At 40.8% G+C, this 16,319-nt stretch overlaps 1 protein-coding gene across 4 annotated transcripts in view; it reads right to left on the bottom strand.

Annotated features, from left to right (window-relative positions):
* The window catches only part of ppfia2 (PTPRF interacting protein alpha 2), a 228,351-nt gene that overhangs the window by 31,538 nt on the left and 180,494 nt on the right, over nt 1–16,319 (bottom strand). For all 4 annotated transcript variants that reach the window (XM_035996395.1, XM_035996394.1, XM_035996396.1 and 1 more), the window contains 4 exons: nt 15,414–15,488; nt 9,212–9,322; nt 2,816–3,037; nt 1,303–1,449 (listed from right to left, as the gene is read on the bottom strand). In XM_035996395.1, coding sequence (XP_035852288.1) covers nt 1,303–1,449; nt 2,816–3,037; nt 9,212–9,322; nt 15,414–15,488 — 555 coding nt within the window. The remainder of the gene's footprint in view (nt 1–1,302; nt 1,450–2,815; nt 3,038–9,211; nt 9,323–15,413; nt 15,489–16,319) is intronic.

A 16,319-nucleotide genomic window follows, 5' to 3' on the forward strand; every position in this document is an offset into this window, starting at 1 on the left:
TTGCCATCAGCGACAGATGCTCTGCTCCCCAAAGCATCAGGCCTGGCAGCTCAATAAGCAATAATTAGACTGGAGTGGGCCAAGGCTGTGTTGTGTTTTGTGTGTCAGTGATATTTTCTGTCTTCACCCGGATCACTATCCCATCGGTGTCTGAGATGACACTGGGGAAGCATGACAGTGAGTTTTTGTTTGCGACATCCTCTTTTTTTTGTTGCCTTTTTCCTCATCCCTTCATCCCTCTGTACCAATGACCAAGCCTACATCCCCTGAACAACTCATCTTCAAACATTGGCAGCCAGATCCCAGGGTTCAGCTTCTGGCATAACAACAAGTAAACTCATTACACAGCCGGCGAGGAAGTGTGTTTGTGTGTGGTTGCTTAAACCCGAAAGTTTCGGATGTTATTTCTGTATGTTCTGAGGGCATTTCTGGATGCATTTAGTTGGTAGAGTGGTCTTGTAGTCAACTTGATGAGATGAGGTGCTTATGGTTGGTTATACAAGCAGAAAGGGGAAAACTTGACTCTCAATTACCAACAACAGCATTTCTCGGAAATAGAATGTTTTCTTGCAGAGAGTTCGATGAGCAGATACCAATGTACAACCATTAGGCCTGTACAGTAAATATGTAGCTAGCAGCCAGTTAGCTTAGCTTAAGACTGAAACATTACTTGTGTGTCTAAGCAACTTTTTTCGCAGCAAAGCCAAAGGGTGCTTGTGTCTCATGGTGTCTGTGCGCGCCCCATGATTACTTCTGCTCATATTAATGTGACATTCTTTCTATCCTTTCAGAGCTCAGCTGGTGCTTCAGCCTGAACTCATGGAAATGTCACTCAATCTTTTATGGACAGGCAATTTATCTAATTGGCTGCAATCAATTACAAAGAATCATCAAAAGGAGTATAAATCTGTATCTTTCTTTTGTCATATTGTACAGCATTACATAAGTTATGATGACTTTCAACCGTCTGCATCTGCTCAAAGTAAAACTGTCAAAATTCCTTCCCCAGTAGTAATTTCCTCTGACCTTATTTGACACAATGTCAAGAAGTTTTCTCATTGCCAAACCTTTGTGGATCAGCTCTAAGGGCTTTGTTAACTGACAGGAACCATCTATCTTACACAACCAGCTGCATGCATGTTTAATACTTTTCTGAATCAGTTAAATTGTTGAAAAAATGTCTGGCATTTCAGCTCTGTTTGGTCTGTTTCAGCTGCTACCTGGACCCACAACTCAATTTGATTAAGAATCTTGATAATCTCTCACTTGGACCTCACAAAACGCTCCATGGATTATACAGACCTGTCTGAGGAAAGCCTCCTTATTGGCCAACTCGTTCTCCAGTTTGTCATTGATGTCGTGCACCGAGGTGGACTCTCGTTGGGCGCTCAGATAGCGTTTTTCCAATGTTACGATCCGCTCCTCCATGTCCTCTTTCTGACACATGGCCTGCATGCAGACACACATAGTCAGAGCAATCAGAGCATAACAGAATATGAAAATAAAGATGAGAGCAGTGAAGTGGAGCATTCTTTAAACTTATGGGTTTCTTTTGGTCATCTGCAGCTCTAACTCTAGCTAACTCACAGATGCAAACATGAATTTTCATTTAGGCCTATACTGCTCCATAATTTCATAACAGCATGTTATTAGTACAAATACTTCTGTAATAATAACTAAACTAAAAGCTACAATTACAGCTACAACTTTTTCATAACACGTCCAGAAGCCATCACACAGTTTCTGAACCTGAAATGTAAAAGCAAAGCCGAGCTGAAAAATTGACAATAAAGCTTTTGTCATCAGATAAGCTCCATACATGACATAACCACAAATCAAATACCAAATACAACAAACAATAAAGCTTCATAAAGTACAAATCACACAGCTTTGATTCTTGTATCTCACACTGCTGCCATGAAACAAGGTCCACCCCTCACGGCAGCAACAATATCTGTGAAGCGGAGTTAATTTCCTGCATGGGGAATTGCTGCAGATACAAATCCATGCAACCACACGTGGATCCAAAACCACACAGAGAGAGCTGAATAAACTGATGCTCTCAGAGGAGGCAGTGCGGGGTAATAGCAAAGTGTTGGTCCGGTAAGACCCTGTTTGCTAGGCCACGATCACTGCCTCTACCTGCATCGTTTGCAATCGATAGCAATTTCAGCCGAGGGCTATTAGGGGTGGGTGGGGTGGGGGGTTAGCTTATATTCATATCCAGTACACTTGACTGACATTCACCTCACACAGACGTTTATGGGTTTATGATTGGTGCTTCTGAAATTGCCAATGTATAACACAAACACACTAATTTCTGCAGGAGAGTGGCATTTATTTAACTGGCTGGTTTGGTGCTTGGGCACTCCAGATTGAAATGGTGTTTAAGAACCAAACATTGGCAGATGCCGAGACAGCTTTCCTTTGGATGTTTTTTTTTAATGTTAAGTGTAAGTGTTTGTGCAGCCTAATGTGGTCTGTGAATTCTATTTATGGGATTCTCTTGCTTGCCTGCCATTGTTTGAGAAAGACTTGTTGAAGGCTTTTTAAAAACATTTGTACTGTAAAAAGTGTCTTGAATTGTGTGTGCGTGTGCAAAAAATACAGTCATAAAGATGGAGCGTGAGAATATATGCTAATAGAAGCTTTTTTTAGGCCACTGCTAACTGTCTTTGATATCTCTCTTGCAACTGTTATTCCCTTGCAAGTGTGTGTGTGTGTGTGTGTGTGTGTGTGTGTGTGTGTGTGTGTGTGTGTGTGTGTGTGTGTTTGTGCCTGCTTCTCCCTGTACCCAATGTGTGTGTGCTGTAACCTCTTTGAAGTCCCTCTGGTACTTGTTATTCATCTCCTCCGACTTGATGAGGTCCTTCCGGGCGGTCTCCAGCTCCTGCTCCACCTCGGAGACCCGGGAGGAGAGGGAGGACATGCGCTCCTTCATCTGGGCCAGCTCGTAGTTCTGCTTCTCCAGCAGGTCCTGCAGCTCCACCACCTGGCTCGCCTCGTGGGCCGACTCCAGAGAGCCGTTGGACAGGCGCTGCGGGGAACAGATGAGGAACGAAGGGACAGCGGCTTTAGCTTCAGTTTGACAACTCGGTTATTGTATTTCATTGCGCCACATACTGTTTACTCAGGAATCTGGCATTGCTACAGAGTGCTGGTTTGTTTGGTCATCCAAAATGTGTACATTGTGAATGGCTATGTGGTCATCTTTGCTGTTGTTGTTGTTTAGTGTCTTATGGGCCCATTTGGTTTAGGACACTCACAGCACATGCATGTAAATCAAATCAACACTCTAGTAGCTTTAACATTTGCAATTCACACCACTTTCTTTTAGATTTCTCTTTAAAAAATGTGTTTTACCCACACAGGGCCTGAAGGTAAAAAATAATTGGAAATATCCAATACTAGAAACAGGAATGTGACCTCAAAATGCAGATAAATAGATCCATTAGGATTGGATTGCACTGGATGAAAAATTTCTAATTTCCTGTCATGCCCTGGCTTCCTGTGGTGTTTTCAAGTGGGCCTTGAGAAATCAGTCTCGCTCCCACTTCAGATACTATTTCTTTTCTTTTTCTTTTTTTTTTTTAGAGTTACCCACATTTGCACTCTAATAAATTCAAGTTCATGAGCTCAAGGCTTTGGCTCTTTCCCTTGCTTTGATTTTTGATGTTGACAAAGACTGGGTGACTGAGAATCACTTCAGACTTCATTGGAAAGATTGCTTTGACACTTGCATTAGTACTACGATTAGATTATGCAGAGTTCTCACTCTACGCAGCTTCCACGAGTCTCTGCATGAGGTAGATTAATGAGGGGGAGAGATCCAACTTAAGCATGGGTTTAGAGCCAAGAACAATGCATCCAAAAACAACTTTATTACTGCTTAACACTCCCTTTTAAATAAAGCTTTCTCCACATGTTCAAATGTAATTATTGTAAAGCAGCTGGAAGTGAAGATTGAGGAAACGTGATCTCTTTATTCTCCATCTCTCTCCGTCTCTCTGCTGTATCAGACCCAGCTGCCCGTCCTCGGCCATCCATCTGTGAGGACAAACCTAATTGGGCGTCTCTGCCTGCTGGCTGTGATCAATGATTCACCCGAGCAGGGAACAAAACCCACTAAATCACACCACTGATGTTAATACCAGCGCTCAAGCAACATCTCAGAAAAAGGACCAACTTTAAGGCTTTAGCTCGACTTTATTGCAAAATGTCTCAACAGTCGCACCGATGATACATTATGCAACCGTGGCTCCCATTATTGTGCTCATTTCAGTCTTATAACATTTAGACACCAGTTTTTTTAAGACTGAGAAAGTTTTTTTTAAAACCTGAAAGAGATTAGACAAAGTTTTGCACCCACATGAGCAGATACATTTTAAGGGTCAGATCAGCCAAAATACAAATCACATTGTCTCACTTAACATACCCCTGGTTGAGCCAAGCAGAGTTTTGGTTCTTTGCCCAGGTTCTGAGAGATCTGCCTCTACTGCCACACCAGTATTATGGAGGTGAGTACATTTCACAGCAGTGAGAAATTACATCTACAAAAGTTCCGTGTTTTTCGAGAAACAGTGACGTTAGGACTACATAGTAGTCTACCAATTTCTTTCCAGTGAGGTTTGTGGGTCAACCAACGGACATTTTTTTGGGACAGACATTTTGCACAATTTTGTATCACTTGTATTTGAGTGGATTCAAGGGTTATTTTGTTCATAGACACAACAAACATTTGAAGCGAAATGAAGTGTGGCTACTCTTAAGATGAATGTGAAAAAGAAGATTTTGAAAGTAATGTCACATGTCACAATTTCAGGAAAACTATCTAACATTTTGTAATGCAAAAGTGTGCAATTCAATGCTGACATCTCTGATGGATTTCTTAAAATTTGGAAGGAAAAAATAAAGATGTATTCTTTTTCTTTGTGTAGTTTTGTTTTACCAACCATTTACTTAGCAATGACCATAATACCTTCTTCATGTCATATCATTTACACTAAATACAACAACTGAATAGCAAAAACCATTCACCCCCTTCTAGTTGTTACAAAAAAAGTACAAAAAACGTGACATTTCCATGTTCTTATTCTGCCGACATGGCGTAAATGAAGGAAAGATGGCAGCGACGTTGCTTGCTTTCCTACCTAACATTTTGTTTCATTTACCCATCTTTCACAAAGACTCTTTTCTGTAATTGTTTTACAAAAGTAAAAGGTAACCCAGTTGTAGAGTATGTCAGTTAATCTGTTCCCTAGGAGCAGTGGAGGAAGAAGTATTCAGATCCTTTACTTAAGTAAAAGTACTAATACCACACTGTAAAAATACTCTTTTACAAGTGACAGTCGTGCATTGAAAATGTTACTTAAGCAAAAGTATGTAAGTATCATCAGGAAATGTACTTAAAATATTAAAAGTAAAAATACTTAATGCAGAAAAATCCTCACATTTTTTAAACTGGAAACGATCAAAACATTTCTGCTTATCAACAAAGTGTTTAATGGTCTAATCATTTCAGCTGTACTTGTAGGCCTATATATTGTTGGGTAGTTTAATTTTATAATAACATAACATATTTTATAAACTGTGCAAAAATCTTAATTTGTAAAGTAACTAGTAACTAAAGCAGTCAGATTAATGTAGTGGAGTAAAAAGTAACATTTTTCCTTCTGAAATGTTAGTGGAGTAGAAGTAGAAAGTAGCATGAAAAGAAAAGAAGTACCTCAAATTTGTACTTAGGTACAGTACTTGAGTAAATGCACTTAGTTACTTTCCACCACTGCCTAGGAGTGAATGGCAGTGAAACATATCCAGGACCGGTCCACTGCTGGATGTTTGCCCAATGAAAAATTAAAAGGGTGAAGCAAAAGGCATCATCTGTCGTACTGCGTTAGCTGGTTGTCAGGCAGATCCAGCTCTATGCTAAAGCTCTGAGAGCTCAGTGGGTCAATATGCACTTCAAGAGCTGCACTTCCCCCCCTTCCTCCCCTCTCACTGACCTCTCTCTACCTGTCACATTAATGACAACCAAAGGACATGTGAGAATCACGTGGAGAGGATTGTGCTTCCAAGAAGACGATGCGTCCTGCAGATCAGGGTCCCCGGGACTGCAGTCACACTGAATAACCAGCCCTCCCTCTCTCACCTGAACACATTTTTAGCAGTTGAGACACACACACACACACACACACACTTGCTTTTGCAAACACATGCACACAAATTAAAAAACAGCACACGTTTATATTCACTCCTTTTATCTTCACAAAACAGGGCAGCCGATAGCTGTCTCCTCATTAAACCACCGTTCATCCCCCCCACACACATACACACACACTCCCCCTCGTTCAGCAGACCGCTCGAGTAATAGCATCTCCATTGATCTACCCAGGTATCCTGTGTAAGATGCAGACGGCACTGTCTGCAGGTAAAAAGGATTTTGAAGATCTCTGATGCGGTGTTTTGTATTATCCAGTAACACTTCTGTCTTTAAATGAATAATCAGAGGGACATTTGTAGTCAGCTATGCAGGTTCACGTGTGCTCCTGCATAATAATAGGAAGGTCACAGCAAGAGCTCTCCTTTGACTGTGGGTCACCTTCAAAACACCAGCAGAGCTAAATGTTTGAAACCTTTTATTAACATACAGTGAGGAAAATAAGTATTTGAACACCCTGCTATTTTGCAAGTTCTCCCACTTAGAAATCATGGAGGGGTCTGAAATTGTCATCGTAGGTGCATGTCCACTGTGAGAGACATAATCTAAAAAAAAAATGTGTCTATCAGCTAGAATTCTGACCCTCAAAGACCTGTTAGTCTGCCTTTAAAATGTCCACCTCCACTCCATTTATTATCCTAAATTATATGCCCCTGTTTGAGGTTGTTAGCTGCATAAAGACACCTGTCCACCCCATACAATCAGTAAGAATCCAACTACTAACATGGCCAAGACCAAAGAGCTGTCCAAAGACACTAGAGACAAAATTGTACACCTCCACAAGGCTGGAAAGGGCTACGGGGAAATTGCCAAGCAGCTTGGTGAAAAAAGGTCCACTGTTGGAGCAATCATTAGAAAATGGAAGAAGCTAAACATGACTGTCAATCTCCCTCGGACTGGGGCTCCATGCAAGATCTCACCTCGTGGGGTCTCAATGATCCTAAGAAAGGTGAGAAATCAGCCCAGAACTACACGGGAGGAGCTGGTCAATGACCTGAAAAGAGCTGGGACCACCGTTTCCAAGGTTACTGTTGGTAATACACTAAGACGTCATGGTTTGAAATCATGCATGGCACGGAAGGTTCCCCTGCTCAAACCAGCACATGTCAAGGCCCGTCTTAAGTTTGCCAATGACCATTTGGATGATCTAGAGGAGTCATGGGAGGAAGTCATGTGGTCAGATGAGACCAAAATAGAACTTTTTGGTCATAATTCCACTAACCGTGTTTGGAGGAAGAAGAATGATGAGTACCATCCTAAGAACACCATCCCTACTGTGAAGCATGGGGGTGGTAGCATCATGCTTTGGGGGTGTTTTTCTGCACATGGGACAGGGCGACTGCACTGTATTAAGGAGAGGGCCATGTATTGCGAGATTTTGGGGAACAACCTCCTTCCCTCAGTTAGAGCATTGAAGATGGGTCGAGGCTGGGTCTTCCAACATGACAATGACCCGAAGCACACAGCCAGGATAACCAAGGAGTGGCTCTGTAAGAAGCATATCAAGGTTCTGGCGTGGCCTAGCCAGTCTCCAGACCTAAACCCAATAGAGAATCTTTGGAGGGAGCTCAAACTCCGTGTTTCTCAGCGACAGCCCAGAAACCTGACTGATCTAGAGAAGATCTGTGTGGAGGAGTGGGCCAAAATCCCTCCTGCAGTGTGTGCAAACCTGGTGAAAAACTACAGGAAACGTTTGACCTCTGTAATTGCAAACAAAGGCTACTGTACCAAATATTAACATTGATTTTCTCAGGTGTTCAAATACTTATTTGCAGCTGTATCATACAAATAAATAGTTAAAAAATCAAACATTGTGATTTCTGGATTTTTTTTTTTTAGATTATGTCTCTCACAGTGGACATGCACCTACGATGAAAATTTCAGACCCCTCCATGATTTCTAAGTGGGAGAACTTGCAAAATAGCAGGGTGTTCAAATACTTATTTTCTTCACTGTATTTCATAACAGCATCCTGACAATTAAAACACCAGGAGGAACTCAATGTGCAGGAATTATCTGTGTGTAATACCACCAAAATGTGATTTTTACATTGAAGTCATTTAAGGGAGATAAATGACAGCAACGATCTTTGTTTAAAAGATAAGTAAATATGTGCATGTTTAATATTGTGTAAATGTTTGGAGCATATAAAACATGAGCTGCAACCAGGTCCATAGCGACAATTTAGGATACCGAGATCATGTCCTCTTTCTCGAAAAACAATTGTTGCGTCGCTCATATTGTTATGTTTAAGAATTACTATCTCATTGCAAGGCTTCAAGAACTTTCATTGTATTCTTATTTTAAAATATAAACTCCTCAACTGAGGCGACTTAAAAAGACAAATAATTTAGTTTATTGCATCTTTAACATAGCGAAACAAAGCTTCTTAAATCTAAGCCCTTGTTCTACTAGTTTTATGGTTAGTGTTTTGTACTGGGTAGACTACTTTTTTATGCAAGTTTAACAAAGACGTAAAAAAATAAATAAAATGGCTTAGCCCTTTGGGAAAATGTTTTGCTTGATACTGTATAAATGCCAAATATTTTGTCTTGTTTCTGGGAGTTTTTGCAGTTCAGTTGGAGTTTTTTAAGGCAGATTCTGATATTTTTTAGGCTCAAAAACATTAATAATAAATGGATTTAGTATTTATATAGCCACATTTTACAATATTCCTGGCAGCGTTTTTTGTACAGTCTAAAAAGCATTTAGACCATCATGTAGCGAGATAAAATGCATAGAAAACAGTTGTAAAATCAGGACTTAAAAGATTTTCTTATATTAGCTCAGTTCAGTTTGGAGTATGCCATAATAAACTGTGCCCAGATATATTGATACAGAGCTTTACCACCTCCTGCTGTACATGTTGACATGTGCCAAATGTGTGTTAGGTAAAGATGACTACTCCACTACTGCTGCCAGGTAAGACAAAAACTGGTGTGTCCATCCATATGTTTAAAAAATGAAATCCATTTTATCATCAAGGAGGCTCACCTTGCCATGGACCTTCTGTTGAGCTTCACTGCCCTCCAGTATGTCCTCTCCTCCGTCCCCGGAAGCCACTTTTCTCTGAATGTGAGCATTTTGTTCCCGTAAGGCCACAATCTGCAAGATTGCAACAAGCACAGAAATTAGAGCTGAATAAACACAATGTCAGAATACCTGCATAAAAACAGTTTATGTTGGAAGGTTAAGAGAGCTGAGATTAAAAACAAGATCAGACTTTAAATTGTTTTATTATTGCATTTCCTTCAATGTGGCTTCGCAACACATCAGAACATGTTGAAACCTCAATGTTTAAACATGAAATTAGCCCATCAGCATTAATGCATTTCCCTCTTATGCAACACTAGTAAATTACAGTCTGTCCCTCTCTGTAGGAATTTATGGAAGATGGCTTTAACCAACATGGAGCTGGAAGAACGTGAGCACTGATACAATCACTATAATTATCATGTTCTGCGGACCGCGTGTCTCCTTTCACCACCTTAAGCAACTGTCCTAAAGTCATAATCCTGTCAGAGGGGTGACCGACAACAACAATAATTAGGTTCTTCCTTGACAGACACCATGTGATTATGGCTCTCCTCGCGATGGGGAAGAGAAAGGTAGACACTTGGCTGCTACTTGTCTCTCATAAACAACTTAATGCCCCTGAGACTTTGTGGGGCCTCTTGTACTTTCCAAAACAAGATTTCCAGAACCTGAAACTTGTGGGAGTTAAGACACAGTCATCTGAAGTCTGCAAACCATTAAAAAGTGACCTCCCAAAATGTCAACATCTTGTGAAACATCCTCCACATACTTCAGTGCAGCTTTGAAAAACACTGCAGTAATTTAAAAAACATACAGCTATAATGCGAGCCTCACTAACATTGACCTATTAAGCTATGTGTTATCCTTTTTTTTGTCCAACCTTGATCCAGGTTGTGATTACGTGAAAACACACATGAGCCAAATACATTTTTTTGTGCAACTTAGGTATTTTTTGTTATACTTTTGGCCATACTTTCTATTAATAGTTGAAAAGATTGTAGTCATGAAAGTGATTGCTGATTTAGGAACTCACGACATCACTACCAAACAAAGTCAAAGTCAAGAAACAGGAGGAGTTGGAACATCAGCGAGGTAGTTAAAACAAGCCATCAGTTTAGCCAAATTATCCAAAGCACTTTATTTGGAAACGTTAGTAGTAATTCCTTTCTCCACAGGAAAACTGTGTGTGCGCACAAATACTTTAAAGGTCCCATGGCATGAAAATTTCACACCTCCACCTTGCCCCTCTCCTCCTCAACAGCATTTAAAGCTACAGACACAGAAGTGGCAAATACTAAGGAAAGCTCATTGTGGGACTGGCTCCAGTGGCTGTAATTCTGCACCAAGGCTGAATTTCAGGAAAGAGACTTCAGATACAGTATCAGGGGACCACTAAGGTCTATATAAAAGAGACTTCAGATACAGTATTAGGGGACCACTAAGGTCTATATAAAAGAGACTTCAGATACAGTATCAGGGGACCACTAAGGTCTATATAAAAGAGACTTCAGATACAGTATCAGGGGACCACTAAGGTCTATATAAAAGAGACTTCAGATACAGTATTAGGGGACCACTAAGGTCTATATAAAAGAGACTTCAGATACAGTATCAGGGGACCACTAAGGTCTATATAAAAGAGACTTCAGATACAGTATTAGGGGACCACTAAGGTCTATATAAAAGAGACTTCAGATACAGTATTAGGGGACCACTAAGGCCTATATAAAAGAGACTTCAGATACAGTATTAGGGGACCACTAAGGCCTATATAAAAGCATCCAAAAAGCAGCATGTCATGGGACCTTTAAGTATAGTAGGTCAAAGCTGAGTCAAGTCCGTCTGTAAAACTGTGATGGATGTTTTAAACGGACAGTTTCTGTAATCATTTCTAGTGTTTGCCCTTCAATACCCTTACCATTATTATTTATTTTTATGGCCAAAAGTCCATTTATGACCCAAGTTTAAATTAATTGGAATTTCCCTTTAAGAGTCATCATACAAAAAAAACATACACAGTCACAGAACGTAGTCCTCTGAACCCTGCCAGGACATTTCTTCTCTGTTTAAAAAGTAAAAAACGGATTCCCTGCACCAGCCAAAAAGCAACTCCAAAAAACAACAGCCAAAAACTACAGTACATGTCCCATGCTTGCATGTGATTAAAGCTGCATCGTGCTGTTCCAGTCTAGGAGTATTCCGAAAAGCTTTAATCTCTGAATCCCCCAAGTTGCATGTTATTCCTATTCTGTAGTTCAATTTCCAAGCAGCCCTATGTACTGTATCTGTTATTAGATGAATCACAATATAATCTGTAGTATTAATACGGTTTGCTTCAAAAGGAGTTGACAATACAGTTATTGGAATCTTTGATCAGAACAAACAAAGTGCAATGCCTGAAAATCTGCTCCTCTATAGGAAGGGAGAAAAATTGCATTTCTCTCAGCAACAGATGTTTGCTGTGAATAAAACGGCGAAGGAAGCCACGGGACAATCAATGACACGAGTGTCAATAAAACAAACAATTCCTCTGACGTGACTTTGACATGATCTGGTTTAAACTCAAATCCTAACCTGACCTTACTGACATCAAAGTGAGAGTCAGTTGATGTTGGGATTTGTTTAGAGAGACAGAGGGCGGGAAAAGATGATTTCCTCCTATCCACAATGCACAGGGTTTACCTCACATTAAGCTCGGACATAAATTCTGCAGCCTCAGACTTCACTGACAACAGCTCTTCTTGGCTGGTTCACACCGACTACAGAACGTCTCTGTTTATTATTTTTAACGAGGGCATAATTATGCCTCCGTATGTTTCTGTACCATTATTCCGAGATTGCCTGCAATTTCTCCAGCACAGACATCAAACGCTAACACCACCCCTGACAGAGAGGCACAACAAATGATGGAGTGCTGCAGATGCATCTCCAGCTCGGAAATTACAAAGAGGAGAAGTTTGACAGATGCAAAATGAACATGGCGCCTATTATTTCTTTTTTTTGATGTTGTGGATCTACCTCTCATCAAAGGCTGACATCTGACGGAGGGGGAGTGGAGGGACAAGAAGCACGAGGTGGGCCTTTTTACTGCACAGCATCGTGATTTCCTTATCTTTCTTTAGCACTTCTGTGTTGGATGGAGAGGACTGTCTGAGGTAATGTGATGAAGGAGAGATTGGACAAATGTGAGGAGGAGTGAAGGGAGGGTTTGGGGGGTGGGGGATGTTCTTAGAGTATAAAAGATTGATTTAGTCAAGGTGAGAGCTGGGGGCATGCACGTCTCTGGTGCAATGTGCTTAAATTACAATCAATCACACACTTTGGAGCAAATGCATGTGCGCACACACACACACGCACACACACACACACACACACACACACACACACACACACACACACAAACAGAAGTCCGGAAAGCAAAAAAGTACACTTCTTTTTAGCTGCAAAGGGAGTTCATTTTGTGTTTAAATGTGCCTGATACCTTGGGATTGCTTTGGAAAGATGTGAGAGCTACCACACGGGATTAGAACAGGCCGAATAAAACTGGAACATGTTTCCTCTAACAAAGTCTTCCATCTTACTTAGACTTGACTGGTCCCAAGGCAGGCCTCCTTTATGTTATTGAGCTGTTTTTCTATTGAGTCCTAAAAGTCTATTTTTTTTTTAAAAGAAGTGAAAAGATCTATTCAATTTGTCATTTCTCTGGCAGATTTTGTTTTAAAAGCTCTGAAAAATGTATTTTGTCTATTATCTTTATACTCCGAAGGGCTGAGCCGTTTTTGTCTGTGTTCTTCTCACTGGTTTGAATTGGCGGTGAAAAAGGTGATGTCACATACTTCTGAATGTAGCGTTGTTTCAATCAAATCTGATGACAGCTGTGGGGTTGTTTGATCATGTTGACAGGCCACTGTCATTCAAACTGAGTTAAACCTTTAAGTTTGTTTATTTCATCATGACTATTTAATGTTATAGAGTAACATTTAACATCGAAAATCAGGTTTTCAAGGACTTTAAAGAAAACAAGATTGTGTGGACTCAACAATAAATAAAGTTACTTGATGACATGGAGTTCTTTTAGTCTGCTATGTTTTTTATAGAAGTTGTTTATCACATTATTATCATTATCTTATCTGTCTTGTCCGTTTCTACTTGTGATGACTATAGGTGCAAATTAGCTGTTGAGAAAGACCTGACACTTTTATATACGTGTATATCTAAATGTGTCACAGTGTTGATTAATGTCCACCGTCCCCTATAAATAAACAGCAAACAACTATTTATCCTCAGATAGATTCCAACACAGTCTGTATTAAAGTTTGTTCCATAACTGCAAATTGCAATCACCATCAGCAATCAGTGTGTGGCCACTTAAACACTTGTTACTGCATGAGGTCAAAGGCTGCTCATTTCATCTGGCTTGGCCGTGTAGTCCAAACCCCAATAGGAAGAAGGGACTCATACCAGACCTCCATCACAAATCAATTACCGGTTCGCTGGCTGGCGGCTCTGCCCGCCTCCCTGGAGCCTCTGAAGCGTGGCCATTTTTATTCTGCAAAAGCAGGTTTAACAGCCTCTTCCGCCGCCTCAAGGTCCAATCACTCATCTGTCCACCGCAGTGACAACCGTAGTGTTAACCATTTACGAGGGACGGCCCCTCAGATGTACTTTCTTTTCAACCTTGGCTGTGCGATGTGATAAACAATTTCAAAGTGCTACATCCTCTGCTGAGATGTCTGTCAGGGACTTCTCAGTTTAAAAAGCAGACTTTGTCCAAAAGCTGTAAAAGAAAAATGACAGACAGCTTTGGGAACCAGCAGCCTGTCACATTATTTTATTTTTTGAACTGTTCACTCCTTTTTTCATTCTCTCACCTTCTGCCCAGATCCTACATCATCTAATCTTGGATTCAGACCACAAGCAACTCAATCATCTACTCACCAAAAACACAGTTTGTCTGTCAAACCTTACTATCTGTGTTTCTCACCTTCACCCTCTCACTGACACACACACCTCCGCACACAACCTGCCTCGTCTTCCCACCTGCCATCTCTATATCTGTCTTTGCTCTTTTTGCATTTCCTCCTCTTTCCTCTCGCAACCTCGCTGTCTGTCCTTCCACCCACTCCACACACGTCCCAACCTTTTCCCCCTCTGCTTTTCACTTCCCTTTCCCCTTTTCTTCTCCTTACCAACTTTTATTCTGGAGTCAGACTGGCATGTCTGACAGGCTGTGAAGTGCAAGCCTGAGGGTCTTTCCTCAGCGGGAACACAACCATCTGCAATGCGAGAACTGCTCTGGCACTTCAGCCTGCCCGAGCCAGGAGGAGTTAGGCCACCATTGCAAAAGTGGTCACTCTTCTGTCAGCGCTATGCCTCAGCCACTCATGTGCACACTGGCGAGTGAAGCCTGCAGAGGTGCTTTGGTGTTTCAGTTGATACAAAATTCAGGACACCTATCTGGACACATCACAGTATGTATTAGATTTACATCCACATAAAAGAGCAGTACATTATTATGTACATTTGTTCTGTGAGTCTGAATATGGATACGTTTAAATGTACAGTGTGCTACAGTAACAAGTTTGACTTTTTATATTATTGTTTTATTAATGTTTTAATTTTGTCTTTGTCAGGTTTCTTTAACTTTTTTTTTTTTTTTTAAACTTTCTTTATTTACATGATTGGCTTTTAATTCTTCCATCGATTTTTTTGTAGGTATCACACTTTAAACACACGGCCTCAGTGTATTTTTTAAAAACCTGCCTTGCTTTTGTTTGTCAGTTAATATGACCTGTATATTTGCAGCACTTTTACCGTGCATTTAAGTTTGTTCCTGATTCTATAATAAAAGGTAAATCATAATATATAAAACTGCTAACCATGTACTGTACATGTGCACATGTTGGATATAATGCATTTCTGTTCACGCAGCATGGTTCCATATTTCAGTTTATCTACACTACATTTTCACTCTTGAATTGATCGCTGAATTGTACATATTTAATCTCTGAACATCCTGGCACAATTTCTGTTTCCAGATTTCAATTTAGTACTAATGGTCACATCCATCCATCCATCCATCCATGATACTAAGATACTAAAGAAGATTCAAATATACAACATTCATTATCTTCAACATAATAGCTGCAGCAGCTCTTACCTCCTGATTGGCTGCTGTGAGCTCCTCCTCCAAGACGGACACCCTCTCGAGTGACACCCGTAGTCTCTCTCTTACCTGAAAATAAAAAAATAAAAAAACATGGGTGATGATCTTCCTGCAGATCTCTTCTCTAATGGACCATTTAATTAACTTCCACTGAGCTGGACTGATAGCAAAGGCTCTGACAGATGAATGCATTCTTAATGCCTACTGTTTAAATTCCAGTCAAGGCAATCGGGGGTTAACACAGCAGAAAAGAAGCCCCAATGCTGCAGCAGAAACAGCTGCCCTCTTTTCCTCCCTTAGACTCACAATAACACTTTGCTGTGGCTTCAAAGCAGGGTTTTGAGGCTTTTTTGCTCTTAAAAGCACCAGTTGCTGGGAGGAAATTCCCCCTCCGACGCTCCTCTCTTCCTCTGGGAACTCAGGGAAACTCAGAGTGTACTCGTCTTCTTCGAGGATTGTCACGGCTGTGATGGAGCAGTTACTTGCACAGCGTGGTGACCTTGGACCACCATTGCTGTGGCCCAATAGCGTGCCAGATCTCAGAGGGGGTTGATCCTGGATTAGAAGTTAGCCACGGTCCGAGTCGGGATGGCTCCCCCCAGCTGCCCAAGGCGGCTTTTATTCCACTGAACAGCATGTCGCTGGACATACTTTATAAATAATGGCTTTTAGAGGAGAGGATGAATGGATTACAGGGGCTGTGGTGATATCACACAGGAGACTAAGGTCATAAATCAACAGGCTGTGAGAAGGTGGGAGAAACCCTTTGGGACCAAAACCAACAAATGGTACCAGGTAAACAAAGATGACACTGTGGCAGCAAAATATAATAATACGTTTTTTTGCACCTTTTACAGACAGTCACAAAGTGCTTCACATGATGAACATTTGTAAAAATAC

This window comes from Sander lucioperca, chromosome 20 (assembly GCF_008315115.2).
Source record: "Sander lucioperca isolate FBNREF2018 chromosome 20, SLUC_FBN_1.2, whole genome shotgun sequence".
Classification (NCBI taxonomy): domain Eukaryota; kingdom Metazoa; phylum Chordata; class Actinopteri; order Perciformes; family Percidae; genus Sander; species Sander lucioperca.